At 46.6% G+C, this 23,214-nt stretch overlaps 1 protein-coding gene across 10 annotated transcripts in view; it reads right to left on the reverse strand.

Moving 5' to 3' along the window:
• TLN2 (talin 2) overlaps positions 1-23,214 on the reverse strand; it is a 495,219-nt gene that overhangs the window by 58,065 nt on the left and 413,940 nt on the right. For 9 of the 10 annotated variants that reach the window (XM_061431110.1, XM_061431113.1, XM_061431111.1 and 6 more), the window contains 4 exons: positions 19,828-19,998; positions 10,073-10,219; positions 5,266-5,367; positions 2,709-2,828 (listed from right to left, as the gene is read on the reverse strand). In XM_061431110.1, the coding sequence (XP_061287094.1) occupies positions 2,709-2,828; positions 5,266-5,367; positions 10,073-10,219; positions 19,828-19,998 (540 nt within the window). The remainder of the gene's footprint in view (positions 1-2,708; positions 2,829-5,265; positions 5,368-10,072; positions 10,220-19,827; positions 19,999-23,214) is intronic. The other variant, XM_061431114.1, reaches the window with a different exon arrangement.

Raw genomic sequence — 23,214 nt, forward strand, 5'->3', positions numbered from 1 at the left:
GTGCAGTCGCAGTGTAGTGTTAGTTGCTCAGTTGTGTCTGACTCTTTGCAACCTCTTGGACTGTAGCCTGCCAGGCTCCTCTGTCCGTGGGATTCTCCAGGCAAGAATACTGGATTGCCATTCCCTTCTCCACAGGATCTTCCTCTGGGTCCCCTGCACTGCAGGCAGATTCTTTACCATCTGAGCTATAGGGAAATCCCTTTAAAAAGAGGAAGTGCATCATAAAATGCCAAGCTGCCAGAGGGTTTTAACTTTTCTGGAGAAGGTATTGCAGAGATGTTAGCAAAAGTTTTGAATTTTCCATGGAAAAACTAGCAGATACAAAGCTCCGGCTTGATGTTCAGAGGGCAGAGCCAGGACTTTTCCTGTCATTGTCACATTCTGGAAAAGCCCAAAATGCTGACTCAGGAGAGCAGACTGCAGGCCCTCAGTGAAGGGGGCAGCTTCTTACTTGCCCTGGATATAAATATTTTCACATGCTGTGATGTGGGGCTCTCTTGGGTATACACATAATTCCACAGTCTTGGGGAAAAAAACTACATTGCTTCAGGGATCTCCTAGCCTTCTCAGTTTTCCCCCAAATATCTGTCTGGCAAATGCACACAAAGAATTTTCCTTTAGCAAGCCACTGGTAATTTTATATTCTCTCTGCCCCTCTGCGCTCCAGGTCACACTGCTCGTGTGTCTGGAATGTAAAACACATCTCAAGATGTAACGGTAAACAGGGGAAACCTTAATGGAAACGTCAGCTGCCGCAAAGGCAGGGCCAGGATGTAAAGGAACTTGCTGCTTTGCTTTTAGCAATGAAATTTTTTTCCTGGCCTATTTTGTTTCAGTGGTCTGGGCTGCAATTAGAAAACTGTTTGCTTCATACACAGGGTAGGGTTGCTAGCTCATAAGAACTCAGATGTGGAAAGTGTTCTATAGATCACGAAGTCTTCACTCAGCAATGCTGTTTAGGCTAGCACTGAAACTCTAGGAGTTGGTGATGGACAGGGAGGCCTGGTGTGCTGCAATTCATGGGGTGGCAAAGAGTCGGACACGACTGAGCGACTGAACTGAACTGAACTGAAACTAACCAAAGAAAAATCATGGAAATTCCATCTTTAAAGATTTCTAGAGACAAGAGATCCAAACCAAACCTCCCCCTACAATCACAGTCTCTTTTAATTTTCAATCCTCTCGAAAAGCCAAACACGTCTTCCTTTTGTCCAACCAAGCTTTCCCTTACTGTAACAGAAGTTCCCTTATGCTTGTTTATGAAATTCAAAATTGCATGTTAATCAAATGAATTATGAGTCCAGTTGCTCTTACTAAAGGTGGGGGGGGTTCTGTTTTTTGTTTTTTAAATGATGGGCCTGTGTAAAGAAATCAAAGGAATCTTATGTGGGTCTCTGATCATTTTTCTTTCCTGGTAGTGACTTGACAGACTCATGGCAAATAGAATTATTCATGCTGCAGTCTAAAAACTCAATCATCCTAAAATCTCAAAACGCAGGCACTGTTAGAAACTAAGGTCATCCCATGCTGGATATATATGTATGCGATACATATATATGTGGTACTCCCATTTACATGCATTGTTACAACATACGTTAGAAAGTGATTTGGTTCTGGGTCTTCACTTCAGTAGTGTCGCTGGGAGTCTTGGTGAAGACATGCTTAGACCCGACTCCCAGGAGAAACAGTAACTTGGGGACACTGTCTGTCATCGAAAGGAGAAGGGAAGACCAGCCACAACCTTCTGCCTTGACAGCCTGGTACATCTCAGAATCCCATGGATGGCGTTCCCTTGTTTTCCCTGGTCCCTGAAATTCACTCCACTGTTCTTTACTGCAAGCTGGTCTGTCTGTCTCTAGGGGGCCTTGCACTGGGTCAGGCCCCTTCCATGTGTTTAACACTGATACAGGTGTAATCAGGGGCCCCAGAGTTTCACCCACCCTGTGTGCTGGTCAATGGACCATTCGATTTCTCAGAGGTATGAGATATGGGACCTCTCAGAGAGTGGCTTCTGGAGTCAATCTTTTGCCACTTTAAGCCTCCTACAGGTATAGGTGTTCCAAGGTGAGTCTGTGTTGGCCGTTAAGGAAAGTGGCTGAGGGAAGACGGGAGGGAAGGACAAGAAGTCCACAGGGATCCAAGGACAGGGATCTGGACCAGTTCTTCAAAAGTTACCAACAATATTTGGGCAAGACTTTGTTAAACAAAAGCAGGCTGGCTACGCAGGTTTTTCTTAAGGGAGGTGGGGTTACATCCCATACTTGGCTTGTCTAATACTTCTGTGAGCCTTTGGAAAATATACAGATAATCGAGTAGGCTGCTAAGCAAGCACAGGAAGTACGAGGAGAATGGCAATGTGTGCCCTGCTCTTGGCATCAGGTGATGGGCTGGGGGACAGGAGACATGGCAGAAACTGTCAACAGAGTCCTTCTGAAAGCCCACCTCGCCAGGTGGCTCCAGCTGTATGCCCAGCAGCCTTAGGAAGGGCAGTGAGCCTGGAACACAGGCTGGGGCTGCTGGGTGTGAACCTGCGGGGTTGGCAGCAGAGGAGAGGGAACTATGCCTGGCTGTGGCTATCGGGGTGGGGTGTTCTGGAGTGGAGCTGAGCTATGGAGACTGCCGCCCCTCCCACCCCCACCATCGCCCGGCTGGGGGAGCGGGCACTAGTGTGGGTTTGCTTCTAAAAACAGGGACTTAAGGTGGCAGACCTCCTCTGGTTCCGCCGTGGCTGCTGCCAGCTGGCCCTGGAGAGCCAGGTGCCCATAGTCACTGGTCATTTGTGAAGCCAGTCCTCCCAACTCCTCCGGGTTAGTAACCGACTTAGTCATCTGGAAAAAGAAAACAAGCAAGACACAAACACACAAAGACACACAGAGAAAAGCATGAGAACCACGTGTTAATACCACTGGGAGCCAAAGGGTCTCATTCACTTTTAAGCTTGTGGCTTGCGTGTGGGGGCTGGACGCTGGAGAGTCCAGTTCAAGCAAAGCCCATGCTGCAGCCCACACGACAGGCCAGCGGGTCCTGGCTGGGTCAGGCGACATGCTCGGGTTCAGGCTGTGCAGTGTGGAGGCCAGGCCAAGGGGTCCACTCTCTGGGAGGTGAGAGCGGTAGCCTCCACCAGCCCTGCCCTGCGGGGTCACCAGGGGAGCCCCCCCGAGAAACCACAAGGGAGCCCAGCCCTGGGCAGGGCGCACCCCTGGTCATATGCTGCTCCCAGGCTGGTCTGGTCTCTGGGGACCCAGGAGCAGGTGCCATGCCACCGAGAGAGGGCACGAGGACAGGATCATCAGGAAATCATGCCTGTGGTGATGAGTAAGTCTAACGTTTTGGTGGCAGGAACTCACAGAACACAGCTTTGTAATAACACTGCTCTGAAGAATGATGATGTTTCAGTCATAAATTCAATGAGGAGAATACTGTAGCCTAAATGGTCAAGTTCTGCCCTTTTTACTCTGAAGATATTCTATAGTTATCTTCTGCTTCACAGAAAAACTCACCTTAGTGTACTCTACCGAGCTAATGTGCTTGCTTCTGTTTTTTTTTTTTTTTCTCCTCTGACAAAAACGCCTCTTGTCTCACAGGGGCAGTCTTAAGCTGCCACCGACAGGTGTCCACGTCCCTGTTGGATCCAAGCCCTCCTCCCTCCGTCCCTCCTGTTCTCTCACTCTGGGTGACAATACTTCCTCACTCTTTGTGGCATTTGAAGTCCTTGATTTTAAAGGACTTGAAAACAAAAATCTGTTAAATGACTACACAACCATTCAAGCTGGACAGGAACGTGGGCCCATCTAAGGCATGTTTACCAGGAAATGTCACAGGCTTTCGGGTAGAGGTGTGGGTGTGCAGGAAATACACACCGCATGCCAAGAGAACAAGGCTGTGCCCAGAGCTGCTCCACGTGACCCTGCCGTGAGGAGCACGATGACCCTGGGGGCCGTCGGTGTAGGGGGCTCTTACCCCCCAGGGCTCTTCACCCCTCAAAGCTCTAGCCAGTCCACCCAGGAGCAGCAATACTGGGCTCCTTAGGCGTGTGGACACCGAGGGTCAAGACAGGCGGGCTGAGAAACTTTCTTCCAGAAACTCCTGAGGCCACTGAAGATATTTTCGCCCCTTCTGTGATGCTCCCTGCTCAGAAGAGTCAGCACTGCTGGGCTGCCAGATTTGAGCCACGATGCCCCTAAGCGCTCCTGAGCAGGGCCAGCTCAGGGCCAACTCCAGCCTTCTCCTCGTCGCTGAGATGGGCACTGTTCCTTCCTCTGCAGTCCAAGTCCTTTTCAACAACATTGAGCCTGGCACAACTGCAGAGTTTCTAAGAACGAACAGCTGCCGCCAGGGGAGCCTCTGTGGTCCAAGCTCAACCTCTAGTGGACACAAGACTACATGACAAAACCATCCAGAGAGGCGCCTGGCCTGATGGGGCAGGGACCACGAGGTGGCCCAGTCTGGTCCCTGCAACTCAGGCTTAGGTGGCAGCATCTAAGAGGCCATCTCTTAATTTTATCCTGTGACATCTGAGCCTTCGGAAGTTAAGAACTTTCTTACTAGGTCCTCGTATTAAAGCTTTGAGGACAATACTTTTCTTTCCTTATACAACTTTTTAACCTATCAAGATAGTAGTCACTGAATCTCAATGCCATTTACAGCTAAATATCCATATAATACAATTCTGAATACATTACATTTTAGAAACAAAACGAAACAAAAAAGCCACCTCTAAAAGTTACATGCCTTCTGTTGCCAGGATAAAAAATTTTTCATATAACCACAGTGTTTCATTTTGCCTGAAAGACTGTCACTATTGTACTATTCATTATAAGCACTGTCCAAACATTAAAATTTGATTCATCAGACAATCTCAGTTTTGTCTCCAAATGCCTTCTCTTGTACTGTAACTTAAGTGTTAAAAACATCTCAAGTTTTCTGTGAGATAAATAGGATTTTGTTCTTTCTCTGTAACTCGCAACTTCCTTCTCATTTCCTCCCTTCTCTTCGCTCCCCTGTCCTCATGACCAACTCTCAGTCATTTTCATCTGGAGCTTCTTCATGAGAAGAGTGTCCACTGTAGCCTGTGTCCAGTGGCCTGGGGCTTCTAGACCACAGGCAGCCAGAAAGACCACAGACTGGGATGAAGCTGCGGCCTGGGAGGAACTAGGAACACAGAGGGCTGATCTCTCTGCACCACAGACCCCAGACCTGAAGATCCAGTGGTGTGGTGGGTAAAAGGGCAGCCAGCAGCGGTGGAGCAGCCCCTTTTCTTCTTACCATTTCCTGAGCTGTTACCGCGATAGCTTTGGAGTATTTAACCACCGTCGTCTGATAGTCGACAAACGTCCCCTTCGGTTCTGGAGGAGTACCTTCATCCAGCTGCAGGGGAGAGGAAAAGAGCCCAAGGGTCATCAGAGGCCTGTTCATTTTTGAACAAAATGAACAAAATGTGAGCTTCATTTTTCAGAATCAGTAACTTGGGAAAAATGGAGAGGCCTGCAGAGTTTTTTGGTCCAGAGTCAACAGAATCCCCCAGCTTCTGTGATAGGGACTTCTGTGACAGAGGGGCACACAAGTTACTCAGGGCACACAGACAAGGAGAGGCTCCCCGTTTGTTGGAGGAGAGTGGCAGGGCTGTCTGGAGGAATGGTGATCCAGTCAAGTCTTACCAGGTAAGGAGTATGCCATACACAAAAGGTGGGGAAGGAGTCTCAAGGAGCAGGATTAGCACTCAAGCATGTGCGAAGGTGGGTGTGAGTCGGACACATGCAGGAAGGTCAGAACGGAGAACAAAGAGCTGGGGGAGGACAAAGAGCCTCCATCACAAAGGGCTTTCCTAGGAACGGTGTAGCCCAAAGATGTCTATGCTCTAGAACCCTTGCTTCTGATCTACCTTGGGGAAGAGAAGGAGGTGGAAACATAGGAAGAACTTGTTTATCTGACTCTAGTGCCACAAGAATTGAGAGATCAGTGTGGAGGGGAAGGGATAGAGGGTCTGCCCCTTGAAGGGCTGGAGATTTTACTGGCTCAGAAGACTTGATTTGAGACCTGGTTCCGAGACTTGTGAATGGGCCTCAAGCTGGGTATTTAAACTGGTTCTCTGGTCTTTCACTGGAAATTTCAAAGCTCATCATAAGGTTGTAATAAAGACCAACTGAGATGATACCCCATCTACATGAATGGAGTGGAAAGGATAAGCATGATAATGAAGATGATGATGGTGATAAAGTCCATGATGGTTATGAGGAAGGCAACCCATCCTCACCACCACCATCATCATGACTGTCACCACTGATTGCCAAACAATATTCTAGGTGAGGAGGCAAGGTGAACAGAAATGAATACAGCAAGAGACAGCAGTGAACAGGAGAGAGCTGTGGAGGGGGTGGGAATCAGGCTGGACCTATTTAATAAAGAAGTTTGTAATCATGAAGAAAATGGTGGGATCTGCAGTAGGCAATGATCTATCTGAGATCTCCCTGGCAGCTCTCTGCTAGACAGACTTCAGTCTGGGAACACACTAGGGACCACAGAGCAATTAGGAAAAGGTTAGATGGAGTCTTCAATGGGAGCTACTTATCGTGAGCAGATCCCTGCTACAATGTGAGTTGAATGAATGTGTCACTGTAGCCTAGTATAATGTGCCTGCATAAACTGGATGTAATCGCTACTAAACCAACAACACAAACTCCAGGATAGACTTTTTTTTTTTATGTTTCTTTATCAGGAGATAGGGGGCCTCACTGGTCAAATGAGGACTGAGGTGTGGACTCACACACTCAGTATAAATTAACTGGGCATCTCGTAAGGGTCAGGCCACGTGCCAGGAACCTCCATATGAGATGTGGTGTAACTGCAAACGTGCCCGGATATTGGAGCTAGACGGCAGCTTAGAACACAGTGTCCACAGGCTGCCATGATGAACCTTTTCCCAGTGTGAAGACAATGAGAGCAGTAAGAACAAAGAAGTGACTATTTTAAAAAATAGGATTTAAAATTCATTTAGTTGAAAGAACTTTCCTTCATTCTGAAATTATAGTCTTTTTTTTTTTTTTGGCGTTAACATGTCCTTTATTTTATGGAATATTACTGATGTAGATACCAAGGGTTTTGTTTGTTTTGTTTCTTTAATTACCTTCCTTGACCAAAAGGAAAAAAAAAAAAATCGCCCAAACACAAAAACAAACAAAGAAAAGTGACTTGATCATAAAATCCCAAAGACTGAGACTAAGCTCATTGAATGGAGGAAAACAAGGTTTAGAAAGCTTCAGTAATTTGCCCAAGGTTACCCAGAAAGCTTATTACTTCATGCTGCTAAGTGCTGCTAAGTCACTTCAGTCGTGTCCGACTCTGTGCGACCCCATAGATGTCAGCCCACCAGGCTCTCCCATTCCTGGGATTCTCCAGGCAAGAACACTGGAGTGGGTTGCCATTTCCTTCTCCAATGCATGAAAGTGAAAAGTGAAAGTGAAGTTGCTCAGTCCTGTCCGACTCTTAGCGACCCCATGGACCGCAGCCTACCAGACTCCTCCATCCATGGGATTTTCCAGGCAAGAGTACTGGAGTGGGGTGCCATTGCCTTCTCCATGGTAACCTATTAATTCTCAAACCTCTGTGCTTATATACAGAGAGAAAAGTCTCAAAGAGATCCTCCAGAGCAGAGGCTCTAAAAGTGTCAAGAACTGTACCCAAGTTAGAATTAACTTTGTGTACACTTGGGTTTTTTCTGTCACTCACTGCCTTTTGGAACTTCAGACAATGATTCTAATAGTATGTCAGTGTTTTAACCAAATAACCCAAGCTCAGAAAATGACATATTTATATAATATATACTTACATAATGTGTTGCTGCTTAGGTGATCAAAAGACCTGAGATATCACTTAATACCGAGTTCCCAGTGATGAGCAGGCCCGGGTGGGCTTAGCAAAGGAAAGAGACACTGTGTGGTACTTGGGATGTAAGGTCAGGGTAGATAGGAGTTCAGGAGCATCAGTGAAATCCCAGTCATAGTAAATCCCCTACATATGAAGGAAATCTATTCCAAGAGCGTGTTTGTAAGTCCAGTTTGTTTTAAACTCCAAAAAGTTAGCCTTGGAGTTAACCAACTAACACAATCAACTATATAGCACTGTACACTGTAATAGGTTTATAATACTTTTTACACAAATAATACATACAAACAAAAAATAAACATTTAAAATCTTACAGTACAGTACCTAGAAAAGTACAGTAGTACTTTACAACAGCTGGCATACCAGGGTTGGCATCGAGTGAACAAGCAAGAAGAGTTACTACTGGAGGAGAGAGAGGAGGTAGGAGATGGTAGAGCTGAAGGATCATCAGCAGAAAGAGATGGAGGGCAAGCTGCAATTTCACTCTTGCCTGACGTTGATGGCACAGGTTCTGGTTCCTTGCTGGAACTAGATGCATGTTTGCAACTTGAAGGTTCATTCATATATAGGGGACTTACTGTATATACTTTGCAGAACTGAGGGGGAAAAAACCCTCTGCTCATAGCCTCGGGGGCTCATGTTATTAGCAGTTCCTAATTATTGCCCTCAGGTAACACCAGGCCTATTCCCCAGTACTTCCAAAAGAATCCAGTGTGTCCTAGGCTGAGAGCAGAGCTGTTACACCCCTGAAATCAGACAGTACAAGAGCCACTTTCCTTCTTGAAGAGCTATCACAATATGCAAGGCTCAAAGGCTATCAAAAAAGACTTCCCTCTTCTAGGGATTTATGCAACTCTTCCCTATAATAAGAGTGATGGTGAAAAGCACCTCCTAAGAAGGAAAAGATTATCATTTGACTTTCTAATTTGTACCTTGAGTTGCATTATTTAATATCGTTGGTAGATACAGGGCTTAATTTCAAAGTTTTGTTGTTCCGATTTTCTAAAAATCAAACAAGCCCACTAAGACTTAACTAAGGGCCTTGAGGAAGCGAATTCCATTCATTTTCTGCCAAACTGTGCAAAGCTGAAGCATGAGAAGCCCATGGCAGAAACTACTGGAGTGCTTTGACAAGGAAGCTTGGGGTCTCTGAGGGATCCCAGCACCCCAGCCCAGCTTGGGAGCTTATCAGTCTGATAATGTCTGCATAATGTTTAATGGGAATTATCCTAATGATAGTTTCAGGCTATCATCTCTTTACAGAGATACACACCAACCAATCTTCTCTAAATTAGCAATTAAAGACCACTTATTATCCTGAAAAACCACATTAGTGTATTCACCATTGACAATGGACATTCCAAAACACAGATGAAGTCTGCAGTTCTTGGCTATGCTATCAGAGAATGGCAATTAGATGCTGATGAAGAGTTGTTCATTCTAATGAGCAGCAAGCTGGCACGACTAGGGAAGGATTCCTTGAGGACAGAGCACGAGATACTGTCCGGTCATCCTTTCCTACTGACCCAACTCAACTGAAGGGTCACTGGAGAAGAATTGATACCTCTGACATCTCTGTCTGCTGTTCTCTGAGGGTTTTACACTTACCATTTCAGTGGTCTCTGCAACGGGTTAGATGCCAGAACCATGGGGAGATTTTTTTAAATACTAGGATCCATGTTAAAAATAAATAAAGTAAAATAGATTAAATTAAATTAAAAAAAATACTAGGATCCACCACCCCACAGAGATTCCAAAGGATTAGGGCTGGGAGAGAGTCGAGGGATGTACATTCTAAAATGCTCCCAGGGATTCCAAAGGAGCCATTTTGAAGACCAGCACTTGGGAATCACTTCATTTTAGAGTTTGCTCCCTACAACAACTCTATGAGGTGGACAGGGAAGGTAAATAATTACTTCCATCTTATAAGTGAGGGGACCAAGGATGCCTTCTCCATTTTTCCCCTGTGTAAATGTGGAAGGAAGGCTTACAAAAGTAATGAATGAGTAATAAAGAATAAAGAGTATGCTGGACGTTCATTAAGCAGACCCCTCAAGAAAAGAGGAGGCTTGGCGGTGTCAGCCTGGACTGCCAGCTCCTTAGAGAAAAACCTCTGGGACCAAGTTCAAGGGAGATCTTGGAGGAAATGGAGTTAAGGAGTGCAGGAGGGCGTCTGGGAGCCCAGACCCACCTTGCTCATGGCTTCTGCGATGGCGTCAACCATACCTCCCACCAACCCCACTTCACTGGCAGCTTCATTCAGTGTCACCATGATGTCATCCACGGCCTCTTTCATGAGCTGGGCGGCCTCCGTGATGGCATCGTGGGTGTGCTGTGCCTGAGAAGGAGGGGTCGGAAGAAGAAGATAATTGTAAGCTGTTTCCATAAGCAGAAGACAATGGTGCTTAATCTCTTTAAGAATTACTTCACTTTTTAAAAAAGATAACGTTAAAAAGCAGAATATAAAACTATATTCTCACTATGTAACACAAAAATGTATTGTCTATTTTTTCCTTTCCTTTTATTATATTTGTATACATTTCTTTGCCAGATAAATAAAAGCCAGAAGGACAAATAGAAAAAAAATCTCTTTTTGGAATCAAAATGGAAAAAACCCCTGCAATTTCAACCAGCATCTTATGACTCATTTTATGGTACTATGTCTAGGGTGGTAGAAAAAGAATGCCACAGATTCCCTAAAATACAAATTGACAGATTTAATAGGAAAAGAAAAATGATATAAATAAAAAATGTGTTCACAACCAACACTGCTGCTGCTGCTGCTAAGTCGCTTCAGTCGTGTCCGACTCTGTGCAACCCCATAGACGGCAGCCCACCAGGCTCCCCCGTCCCTGGGATTCTCCAGGCAAGAACACTGGAGTGGGTTGCCATTTCCTTCTCCAATGCATGAAAGTGAAAAGTGAAAGTGAAGCCACTCAGTCGTGTCTGACTCTTAGCGACCCCATGGACTGCAGCCCTCCAGGCTCCTCCATCCATGGGATTTTCCAGGCAAGAGTACTGGAGTGGGGTGCCATTGCCTTCTCCGACACAACCAACACACTTCTATTCAAAGTTACCCCACACACTAGAATTCCATTTCTATAAACACGACTGGATTATGGAAAAATAAGTACAGACAGGAGAGAGAAACCTGCAAAAGGCTACATGGGCTTTGAAACTGAGTCACACATTGTATTTACATGAGGTTGGAGGATGAATGGTGAAAGTTCTCCAGGGACAGACACTCTGCAGGCAAAGCTGGAGTGCTCATGAGTTCCCCTAGACAGTCCTCAGAGAAGCTTTAACAACACGTATGCAGTCCAGAGCAGGCGCCGGCGAGTGAGTGCATGAAAGGCTGAAAGAATGGTAGTGCCAGCGTCCTTAGAAAACACCTAAGTGACAGCAAGATGAAGTGGGGAAGAGCTAAGGTCCTGAGGTCAAGAAAAAATTCTGGGGCTGAAATCTGTCTCCACTGCTAACTAGCTAAGTGGTCTGGGGTGAGGCTTCCTAAGCAAAATGGGAATGATTATAACCATGTTATGCAGTGAAAGTCTAATGAGGTGATATGGTTGCAGGCATCTTATCATTTATAATAAGGGGACTGTGCCCTTACTCGGGAAATCTGACCTAATGCTGGGCAATTGGTGTCAAAATTCTATCGCACCAGGTACTGGATGCCCCCACACAGTGGTCACAGCTGCCCTGATGCTCCTCAGAGGAAGATGAACCCTTGAAAAGGACAAAGAAACTGCATCTTTACTTTGGTAGATGAGAAAGTAAGGAAGCCAATAAGAGATGGTAAGTGATAACTCCTTTGCATGATTAAATAAAAGAGAAGAGTTAGGAAGAGGCTACATGAGCCACACGAACTGGCTCAGCCTGTGGCATTGAAAAGTCACGGGAACCAAGCAGAGTCCTTTCAAATCAACATCTGATGAGATGTGAAATGTATTAATTATGGATGGTTATTCTCAAGGTGGGGCTTCCTACGTGGCTCAGTGGTAAAGAATCCACCTGCCAAGACAGGTTCAAGATGTAGGTTCGATCCCTGGGTCAGGAAGATCCTTTGGAGAAGGAAATGGCAACCCACTCCAGTACTCTTGCCTGGAGAATCCCATGGACAGAGCAGCCTGGTGGGCTACAGTCCATGGGGTCACAAAGTTGAACACGACTTAGCGACTGAACCATAACAACAACATTCTCAAGGCAATGGTGCTAGGACACAAACGTTAACTACTGACATTACTACTAAAATCACTTTAGAAGGTAATAATGTCAAATAACCTTGAGGAACAAAGATTACTTTGTTCCTTTGACTCTTCCCCAGACCAGTGTCCACCTTCTCTATTTCTCAGGCCCTCCATGGTGTTGGGAGGCACCTCCCTCCCAGACAAATTCCCCCATCTCCCTGGCACAGAGTTCTGGCTGCCATCTGGCTGGTTTCCTCACAGCTCCACCCTCTCATGCTCTGCCTGCAGAGACTGGCTCTGTTTGTCTCCTCCCTCCTCCCCTCCATCTAAATCCTAGCCCTTTTTTCAAGGGCCAACCTCAATACCACCTCCTCCACAAGCCTTCCAGGGATGGTTGTGTGCTCATCAACCTTCCTCTACATTCCTACAGCCCTGAGAGGAAACTCAGGAGTCAAAGAGTCATCAGAGGGCAATGGCCTAAAGTAAAGAACTGGGGGACAAGTGATGATGCCTGATTTCTGGTAATGGAAAACGATACAGCTTCTGCCTGGCTCTCTCTGAGGATGTGTGCCTTTGAAGTCTTCAGCCTCTATGTGAGAATGTTGGCTATCTTGAGGCTGTATGGCTGGCAGACTGCATGGTGAGACCACAGTAGAAGTAGCAAGGGGTGTTCCAGACCTCCAAAGTCCGGGTGATTTCTGCTCAGGAGCCAGACCTGGGAGTGACTGAGCCTTAGGTCCTTCAAGCCCCAGCGGCCATATGGCTACAGCTGCAAGAGGGACTGGGTGAGGACTGCCTCGTGGGGCCCAGTGGATCTGTACATCTGCCGGAGAGAATACAAAACTGGCAGTCTTTTAAGTCACTTCATTTCAGGGTGGCTTGTTTGTAGCAACAGCTGAGTGGGACAGTACCTAAGAAGGGCTCCTAACCCAGCCCTGGCATCAGAGAAGACTTCTCAGATTCTCTAGGCCCTGGAGGAAGAATTCAGTCTCTCACAGGGTGAGGAGAAGCGGGGAATGGAGGCAGCTTCCAGGCAGAGGGGACAGCCTGTACGGAGGTCGAAGGGTGAGAAGGCATGTGCGCTGTGAAGAGGAGAGGAACGCCGTATGGGAAGGGTCTGGTGCAGTGCCTGGCACACAACCCCTGCCCCCTTCTGCTGTCTCTCCAGCCAGGCTCTGAGCTCCTTGCAAGCCATTTGCTCTGCTTTCCTCTAGAAGATGGGTTTAAGGTGCTGAAAGAGACTCATATTTATTTTTGGAGGTATTTTTATAAGCATAGCCTTCACAGGCCACTGGTGCAAATCTCTCCTCTGGAGACTCATTCAGAAATAAATGGAGCCATCTTGGGACTTCCCTGATGGTCCAGAGGCTAAGATTTTGCACTCCTCATGCAGGGGGCCTGTGTTTGATCCCTGGTCAGGGACTAGGTCCCACATGCAGCACTAAAGATCCTGCATGCAGCAACTAAAAGACCCCACATGCAGCAATAAGACCCAGCACAGCCAAACAGGTAAACAGAAAAAAGAAAGAAATGGAATCATTTGTTTTTAGGCTTCAAAAGATCATGGGTGGCACACTTGGGGGCAGAGATGTGGTGTGTGTTGGGTGGGGGTCAGACTGGGCTCACTGGGGCTGTGATGACATGCCCCCGCTCCTCTAACTGGACCAAGAAAGCCCAACATTCCTAAGGACGTTGGCAAGATGCCAAGGGTTAGCGTGTACTTGTATATGTGAAAGCCAACCTGTGGACCCAATGAGACTTTTGTTCAGTTTTAAAGTCTTGGTTCTTGTATCCTGGGCTGGGTATTTGAGCATTTTATAGACAATGCTTCATCTTAGGTGTCAGACAGAGGCCAGGAATAACAATAAACATCAAACCACAGAAAAGCGGCAATGCAAGGACAGCCGCTAATTTGTAAGGGACATTTCCAGGGGACCCTTCTGTGCTAAGCACTACACTGAGTGCCATACACCTTCTGAAATCCCTACAGCACTCTGGAAGGCGGGGATTGGATGAGAGCCCTCTGACAGGTGCAATCTGGAATGGGAGCTTAAGCACTTAGAGCTTACAGGCCTGGTGGAGGACAATCGCCACTTACCAGCTGGCCATTTGCTGAGCCTAGGCCACCAGTCAAAAGGGAAATGAACCTATGGCTAGATCAGGTCAGGTTTACCAGCACTCCTGAACAATAAACCTTAATGGAGGGAATGTGCCATCTACAAGGGGGAAGTTTCAGCCTGTCCCTCTAAACAGGGTGCTTTTAAACAAAGTAAAACAACCAAGTACCATGTGGCAAAAGCAAGAGACCTCAGGATCAGGAGCTATCCAGAAAGTTGGCTGGGCGCCCCCTCACCTAACATCCTGGCATCAGCCTGGCCCCAGCTCTCAGCCACTGTGGCCTCCACACCTGACCATGAACTTATTACCAGTTCCCCAATTTTTTCCTGGAGGCTCACTCCTCGCCTCCCATGGCCTAGACTGCATGTGTCTTTCAACTCCAGGTAGCTGGCCACTGGATGAAACCCAGCCCTGGAACCTCACCCACTGCTGAAAACTAAGACATTTGGTTGATCTTTGTCCTCAGTTCCTAGGAACTTTTAACCCCTTAGTATTTCCCAAATGATCACACAAGTTTCTGTTATTTATGGTGGCCACACAGTAGCTTATGCCAACAAGGTCTCATGGGGCCATTAGGTAGATTCAGAATGGGGTTGGCTGGGTCTTTAAGCAACACGGTATCACCCTGACCGCCACATCTGGGGAAATGAGGGGGAATGATGGAATGGTTCGTCATATGACTAAACTCAGTCCATCAAGGCTACTTCGTGAAATCCCAATAAAAGCTCTGGACTGGAAGCTGGTGGGTGATGCACAGCAGTAAGCGGGAAGGGTGACACATCCTGAGAATATGGGAGTTGCAAATTTGAGACCCTCCCAGATCTCACGCTCTGGGTTTCTTCTTTTGGCTGGTTATATCCTTTATCATGGACTTCTCAGGCGGTGCTTGTGGTAAAAGAACCCGCCTGCCAATGCAGGAGACTTAAGAGATGTGGGCTCGATTCCCGGGTAGAGAAGCTCCTCCAGAGGAGGGCACAGCAACTCACTCCAGTACTCTTGCCTGGAGAATCCCATGGAGAGAGGAGCCTGGAGGGCTATACAATCCATGGGGTCATAAAGAGTCAGACATGACTGAAGTGATTTAGCATGCACACACACGCATCCTTTATAATAAAAGTGTGATTGTAAGTAGAGCAATTTCCTGAGTTGAGTTGTTTCAGAAAATTAACCAACTTAAGGAGTGGTGAGAACCCCTGAATGTAGCCAGAGCTGGTCAGAGTAAGAGAGGTCTAGGGAGCCTGGAGCTTAGGGCTGGTGTCTGAATCGAGGGCAGTCTAGCAGGGGCCTGTGGTCTTACCTGGGGAATCTGACCTAATGCCAGGTAGTGGGAGAACCATACTGCCCAGGTACCATGCAGTGGCCGTGGCTGCCTTGATCCACCTTAGGGAGACAGGAGCCTTCCAAAAGACCCAAGAAACTCCTTTGGTAGATGAGAAGGTAGTGAGAGATAGGAAACGATAACTCTTTTGAATGATTAAATGAAATAGGAGAACTCCAACAAGAGGCTATGTGAGCCATAGGAAGGTGAAAATTGAAAAGCCACAGGAATCAAGAAGAGTCCTTCAAATACAACGTCTGATGAATTGTGACATATGTGATCATGGATGGCTATCCTGCGGGAACTGTGTCAGAACGCAAAGCTCTCTCCCCGAGGGATGTGATGGAGGGGAGCTGGTCATTTTAGGCCAATGGCGGATTTCATGGCACGGAGAAGGTAAAACATAAAATGCGCAGATTGCTTCATTTGATGGAAGCCTGAAAAATGACATCTGTACATAATTTTTCAGAGAGAGAATCTCACATAAATATGATCTCATTGATAAAAAAGGTAAAATGTAAGGTGCACGTTTCTGTAAATCTCACTTAGACTGAAGTGACTATGGGTGGCAAAAAATGTCAGCAACTCTGTGCTTTTATATTAAAGCAAGTACACATTTTGAGGGAGAAGAGAGTCTGGTTTTCCATAAAGGTATAGTAAGGGATCAGAAGCTAATTTGGGGAGTGGCAAAAGTACATCACAAAACAGTTCTCTGAAACTCCCTGGAAAACATAAAGGACACTTCCCATACCAAGCACCAAAACCTACAAAAACACATCCTTGTTCTTGGCTGTCCCAGAAATGAATCACCCAGAATTCTGTTCTCCTTCATTCCACATATTAAAGTTTTACAGATACTTAAAGGGCCAGCTCAGAGTCTTTGAAGCCTGCTCCAATTACTCCATGCCTCACCCAGGACTGCTTTCTCTAACTCCAATGGCAAACCTCATCTTGATCACACTGCGGAGGCCAAACCCCACATGCAGGCTGCTTGAGCACACCAGCTTCAGACAGGGAAAGACACAGCAGGCTCTCAATTAAGGCAGGCTTAGCTGTACAAGGACATCTGGAAAGGGGAGCTGGCAGGCTCAACAATGAGGTTGTTATCTTAGAATCTGGAGGGGCTCCTTGTTTTGTTCCTCACAGAACAACACAGGAGAAAAATCAGACTTCACTCCTCTTTGGAAACAAGTCTGAAGTCGAATTCCAAGGGAGCCTTACTTCTTTATTACAATGTTTCAACTACAAAGCCCAGTAAAGCAGGCGTGGACATCACAGGAGTTTGGAAAATGGAAGAAAAGGCTACGGGGGCAGACCTCACCTTTAGTAGAGAGAAAAAAACAACTAATAATGAGAACTGCCCAGTGATGGACACCAGGGGATATTTGTTGGAATGTTACAGGCAGAAGTTGGAAGGTCCCTTCAAGGAGGATGGGGGCGGGGGAATGAGTGGGGGAGGGTTGGTGGGGGCCAGAGCTCTGGAGGTAGAGAAGGAGTGTAGAAGGGGCTCAGTGGGATGGGGTGAAGTCATACACCAAATGCCTTGTAGGCTCTGGGCCTGCCTCTTTTTAATTTTTTTCTTGCTAGATCAAAGCCACTAAAAACCATTCAACCACATTTTAACCACATTTCCTCTGCAAACAAGGACTATGACACCTAATACATACATACATGCATATATCACCTAACACACAGCAAGTAACACCTAGTGAATATTTGCCCAAAGAATTAGCAATCCCCTGAATCCAAGGGGATTAAGTCTCTGCATTTGGCCTCTTAGGAAAGGGGCTGCAAGCCCAGGTGCAGTGTCCCGGGCTCCCTGTGACAGGCCTGGAGGAGTCAGCAGACAGCACGGGTGATTGCTGTTGGTGAGAGGATCAACAGCAAGCCTGAGCTGCCGTCGCTCATCACGCGTCTTAGTTCCTCACCTGGTGCTTTAGGCCTTTCACTGGAAACGACCCCACGCTGGTCTCCAGCCACCACCTCCGGTCAGAAGATGTCATTATCAAGCTTACAGTGCTGACTACAAATGCTCAACCATGAGTTTCCTTGGCAAAAAAAAACAGACTTCCACGAGGACCTCAGAACTCACAGTCCCAGCAGATGTGCTAATATCGTAAACATGCAGAAGCATCCTAATTTGAGTTATTCTCTGAGAACAAAACTCCCTCAGGTTAGGAGTAGAGATGCGGCATTTAAACAGCCCTGGAGAAAAGACAACCCAGAACTGAGTCTTGAAGGTGAGTCCTGGCTCCTCCAGTTCAGGGAGGGAGCAGAGTGGGTGGGCCTGACTCTGGGACACCTATCACTAACCCATCACAGCCAAGAGGGCATTCTTGTTCTTGCTCTGCCCAGCGCTTCAGCAACTAGACTTATTTCGCCAGAAGACTCAAAACAACTTGAGGGCCGAGGCTGGCTCTCAATATTTTTAGCATCCCCAGAATTAGTCTCTTAAGAGTTGCCAGATGCATGAGTGAAAAACTGAACATAGAGGCTGCAAGTCAAAACATTATCCATGCTGTTTCCAGAATGGAGTTTCTAGACTATTGGTGGGTTGTCATCATCCCACGTTGCTCACAATAAAGCCCCAGCTGCTCCATGTGGGGAGGAAGCCGGTCACAATACAGCCTGGACTCCCCTCCCATCCCACTGTCCCTACACTCTCCATGCCCTATACACACCAGCATGTACGTGCTCAGTTAGGTCTGACTCTTCGTGACCACATGAACTGTAGCCTGTCAGGCTCTTCTTGTCCATGGGATTCTCCCGGCAACAATACTGGAATGGGTTGCCATTTCCTTCTCCAGGGGATCTTCCAGACGCAGGGACTGAGCCCGAGTCTCTTTGTGTCTCCTGCATTGGCAGGTGAATTCGTTACCACTGTACCACTGGGGAAGCCCAGGCCAAGTGCTAAAAAGATCCCAATCCTTCTATAACTCTATCTATACCTTTGCAGATGCTGTTTCCTCTTCCTACCATGGCTCTAGCTACCCTTATATGCCAGGTAATTTCCTTTTGTTGAGACACATCAGCCCTCCTCCCTGTATCTCTCCTTGACCCTCCCAGCCCTGCTCCAGGCTGAGTCCGCCGTGTTTCCGTAGGGTGCAGGCTCAGCCCTGTCCCCACATGCACCTCATCAGACATCTCAGGCAACTCAGCAGAGAAGTCAGCTTCCACATGTGTACAATGCGAACCACCTATGTCACAGAGTTTTTATGAAGATTAAATAGGATGAGGGCATAAGATGTCGTAAATGACATAGAGTCAGCACTCAATAACTATTAGCTCCGAGAACACTATTTGTGATTCTGACTCAGTCTAGAGTTTTCTCTGCTATACCGCTTGACTCATTTGAAGATCTTAGAGATACAACAAAACACACTAAGAAATACATATGGATCCCTGGAGCTTGTAGGTCAGTATCCTACAGAAATCTTTCCAGTAGTGCTCCCTCAAGTCAGTCTGCTTAGAAGAAGACATTCAGATCAGATGACTTAGTGGAGGAACGTGTTAGAACAAAATACGAGTGTAGTGGGAAGCCTCCACACCCTCTCCAGGTTCTAGAAACCTGAGGAAACTTAAGGTTCATGCTGGATTTACAAGTAAAACAATCACTCTGACAAAATCATTCCCAAGAGAAAAGAACATGCTGCCACCATCTCTGGCCACTTAAAGTACCCGAGCGACATATCAGGCTGAAGAAATGTTCCACTTGCAAACTGGTGAGGGAGATTTTCATATTAAACTACTGTCTCCAAGGCAACAGCAGCGTATGCCACAGGTGACCGGGCACCATGTTACTCTTTGAACTTAACTACCAGGAATGGAAATGACACTTACTGGAAAACAACAGAAGTTTGCTTTGTGTAAGCTGCGTGTCAACACCAAGTAGGTGCCCGGCTGGTATGGTTTTTATTCCTGTAATAACCACACAGTATATTTTTCTTTCCCAAGGACTCTTGCCTCTACATGCCTGAGCTCTAGAGCCTGTCAGCCTCAACTACTGACCCACACAATGCAGTTACTGAAGCCCATGAGCCTAGAGTCTGTGCTCTGCAACAAGAGAGGCCACCGTAATGAAAAGGCCATGCACGACAACAAAGAGTAGCCCCCGCTCCCCGAAAGTAGAGAAAGCCCATGAGCAGCAAGAAGACCCAACACAGTCAAAAAATAATAATAAAATAATGATAATAAAATGATTAATTAGAAAAATGCCACCATCCAAAATGTGGAGGTGCCTTCCCTGGAGGGATATGATACAGAGGAACTTCTGATGGCTTCTCAGTGTCCTCGGTGAGTCCCTAGCATCCTGAGTTGTACCTTGGGGTTTCCTCCGCCTTCCTTGGCTGCATACAGCATCTGCAGGGCAGACTCTGCGAGCGTCTTGGTCTGGTCCAGCACCGTCATCTGCTGCTGATGGTCCAGAATCTTGGAGGCGACACCCACTGCAGCTAAGATCAAGGGCTCAAAGTAGCTCGCCAGCTGTGTCACCTTTCAAAAAAAAACAAACACATACATGAGTCTCCTTTAGGGGTCCCACTGGTGAGGAGGGAGCTTCCTGGGTGGCTCAGTGATAAGGAACCCGTCTGCCAAATCAGGAGATGCAGGGGCTGAAGGTTTGATCCCTGGGTTGGGAAGATCTCCTGGAGGAGGAAATGGCAACCTACTTCAGTATACTTGCTTGGAAAATCCCATGAACAAAAGAGCCTGGTGGGCTGCAGTCCATGGGGTGGCAGAGAGTCAGCCACGACTGAGCACAGCACTACCACCGTCGGGGAGAGTGGGGAGAGACGAGGGCAGAGACGGAAAGAGTTGCAGGGAGAGGGAGATCTGCTGGACTCCACTTTTGTTTTTCTCTACTGTACATCCCTTGCTATGAACTATAGTCGCCATGTTCCATTTATTAGATCCTCGGACCTTATTCCTTGTTCAGCTTCAATTTTGAGAGTACTTGTAATGAATTAACTCTTGCTTGGATTTCTATTCCTCTGGGAAGTTCTCTCTCTCTGATCATAGCAGAAGTGCTAAGAAATCTGTCCTGAGATCCAGAGTTAGGTGTGAGAATTTTACAAATCTTACAAAGTTTTAACTTCACGAATAGAAGAGCTTTTGAAAGAACCAAAGGTGAACAACGTACGGACTCAAAAGGAAGGGGGCTAGGAGAGCGGCAGGGGAGCAGGAGATGAGAGAAGCAGCCTGAGAAAAAATGAGAGTAAGGGAAGGGAAGTTGCTCAGTCGTGTCTGACTCTTCGAGACGCTATGGACTGCAGCCTACCAGGCTCCTCCATCCATGAGATTTGCCAGGCCTTAGAGTAAAGACACCCTCAAAAGGGTTTTAGAAAGTCAACCCACTGCCCTCCACCCCCAAGTATTTTGACCAAACCATGGATTTGGGAAAAAAAAAAAAAAAAGATTTCCCATCAGTCAAAATGTTCTGTTTATGATGAACCCAACCTGGGATAGATCATGGCACCTGGTCCCATCATTTCATGGCAAATAAAAGGGGAAAAAGTAGAAGCAGTGACACATTTTATTTTCCTGGGCTCAAAAAATCACTGCAGATGGTGACTGCAGCCATGAAATTAAAAAGACATTTGCTCCTTGTAAGGAAAGCTATGACAAACCTAGACAGTGTATTAAAAAGCAGAGACATCACTTTGCTGACCAAGGTCCATATAGTCAAAGCTATAGTTTTTCCAGTAGTCATGTATGGATGTGAGAGTTGGACCATAAAGAAAGCTGAACACTAAAGAATTGATGCTTTTGAACTGTGGTGTTGGAGAAGACTCTTGCAAAGAGTCCTTTGCAAGGAAATCAAACCAGTCAATCCTAAAGGAAATCAACCCTGCATATTCATTGGAAGGACTGTTGCTGAGGCTGAAGCTCCCATACTTTGGCCACCTGATGTGAAGAGCTGACTTACTGGAAAAGACCCTGATGCTGGGAAAGACTGAGGGCAGGAGGAGAAGGGGGTAGCAGAGGATGAGATGGTTAGATAGGATCACCAACTCAATGGATATGAATTTGAGCAAACTTCAGGAGATAGTAGAGGAGAGAGGAGCCTGGAGTGCTGCAATCCAGGGGGGCACAGAGTAGGACATGACTTACTGGTTGAACAACTACGTGGGAGAACAAAAAAAGTCCATCGAGACAGTTAAGCGCTGCTACAGCAGAGCTCTGTCTCTAGTTGGTAACACTATAGATGGCACACACAGTCGTCCCTTGGTATCTGCAGCGGGTTCCAAGATCCCCGTGAATACCAAAAATCTGAGGATGCTCACATCTCTTATATGAAATGCTGTAGTACAGTCGGCCCTCTGCATCCGTGGTTTCAGCATCCGTGGATACACGGGGCTGAGTGGACATGCTCACCAAAGCTCACCGTCTACCTAGCATCTGTAATATCAGATGTTAACATTTTGCTGTACTTGCTTCAAATGCCATCATCTATTCCCACTCGGATAAAATACAGGAGGCGGGTGGTGGTGGTGGGGGCTGTGGCAAGGTGAGGGTCCAAAATATGAATGTTCATTACAGTAATACTGTGAGACTTCCTTGGTGGTCTAGTGGTTAAGACTCTGTCTTCCCAAGGCAGGGGGCCTGGGTTCAATCCCTGAGTGGGGAACTAAGATCCCACATGCTACAACTAAACCTATGTGCTGCAACTAGAGAAGCCCGCACATCGCCAAGAAGAGCCTGTGAGCCACAGTGAAGACCCAGCACAGCCAAAATAAATAAGCAAATAAAGTAAAATTATAAATATATATGTATATAAAGCTAATAGTGAGATAAGACTATCAGTGAAAAACAAACATTTTTACTTTTCTATTCCCAATTATAGTTATCTTACACATAGGTTTCAAAGCACTTGAGCAGGGCTGCTGCTGGCCCTTATGGTGCTTTATATGAATTTTAAAGGGGCTCCCCAACCTCTGGGCAGACTGACTGATGCCAAGGCATGTGACTTGGCTGGATTTTGACCTTCAGGCAAAGACTTATGTGTCAGGCCCAGTCTGCACGATCCAGGGCACAATCTTTCATGTTTGCATTGGATTTCATCTCCACTTCCCCAGGAAGGGCACTGGTCTCACCACCAAGAGCAGTGATGGGTCATCAGGAGTCAGGGCTCAGGATGGGTCCTGTCAGTACTAAAAGAGTCAAAATATTTAACACACTAGAATCCAACATGTTTTCTAGATTAGTTTTACTCAGATAGAAAAGAATCTGCATGCAGTGTAGGAGACCCAATTTCTATCCCTGGGTCGGGAAGATCCCCTGGATCCCTGGAAAAGGGATAGGCTACCCACTCCAGTATTCTTGCCTGGAGAATTTCACAGGCAGAGAAGCCCCGCAGGTTACAGTCCATAAGGTCGAAGAATCGGACATGACTGAGCAACTAACACTTTATTATTTTGAAAGTGAATTTTAGGGATTTCCCTGGTCCAGTGGCTAAGACTCAAAGCAGGGCGCCTGGGTTCAATCCCTGGTCAGGGAACCAGACCCTATAGGCTGCAACTAAGACCTGGCACAGCCAAATAAATATATATGTATTTTAAAAAGTACATTTTTTCAATGCAACTATAAAATGCTGTGCGCTAAGCATAAGTGAACACAGCTAACCATGTGCCTGACTGCCTCAGGGAGGGAGAGTGGTGGGGTGATGGGGAGTAAGCTGTAGCTGCAAAGCCTCTAGATTAGAATCCTCCC

Source organism: Bos javanicus, chromosome 10 (genome assembly GCF_032452875.1).
Source record: "Bos javanicus breed banteng chromosome 10, ARS-OSU_banteng_1.0, whole genome shotgun sequence".
NCBI lineage: Eukaryota > Metazoa > Chordata > Mammalia > Artiodactyla > Bovidae > Bos > Bos javanicus.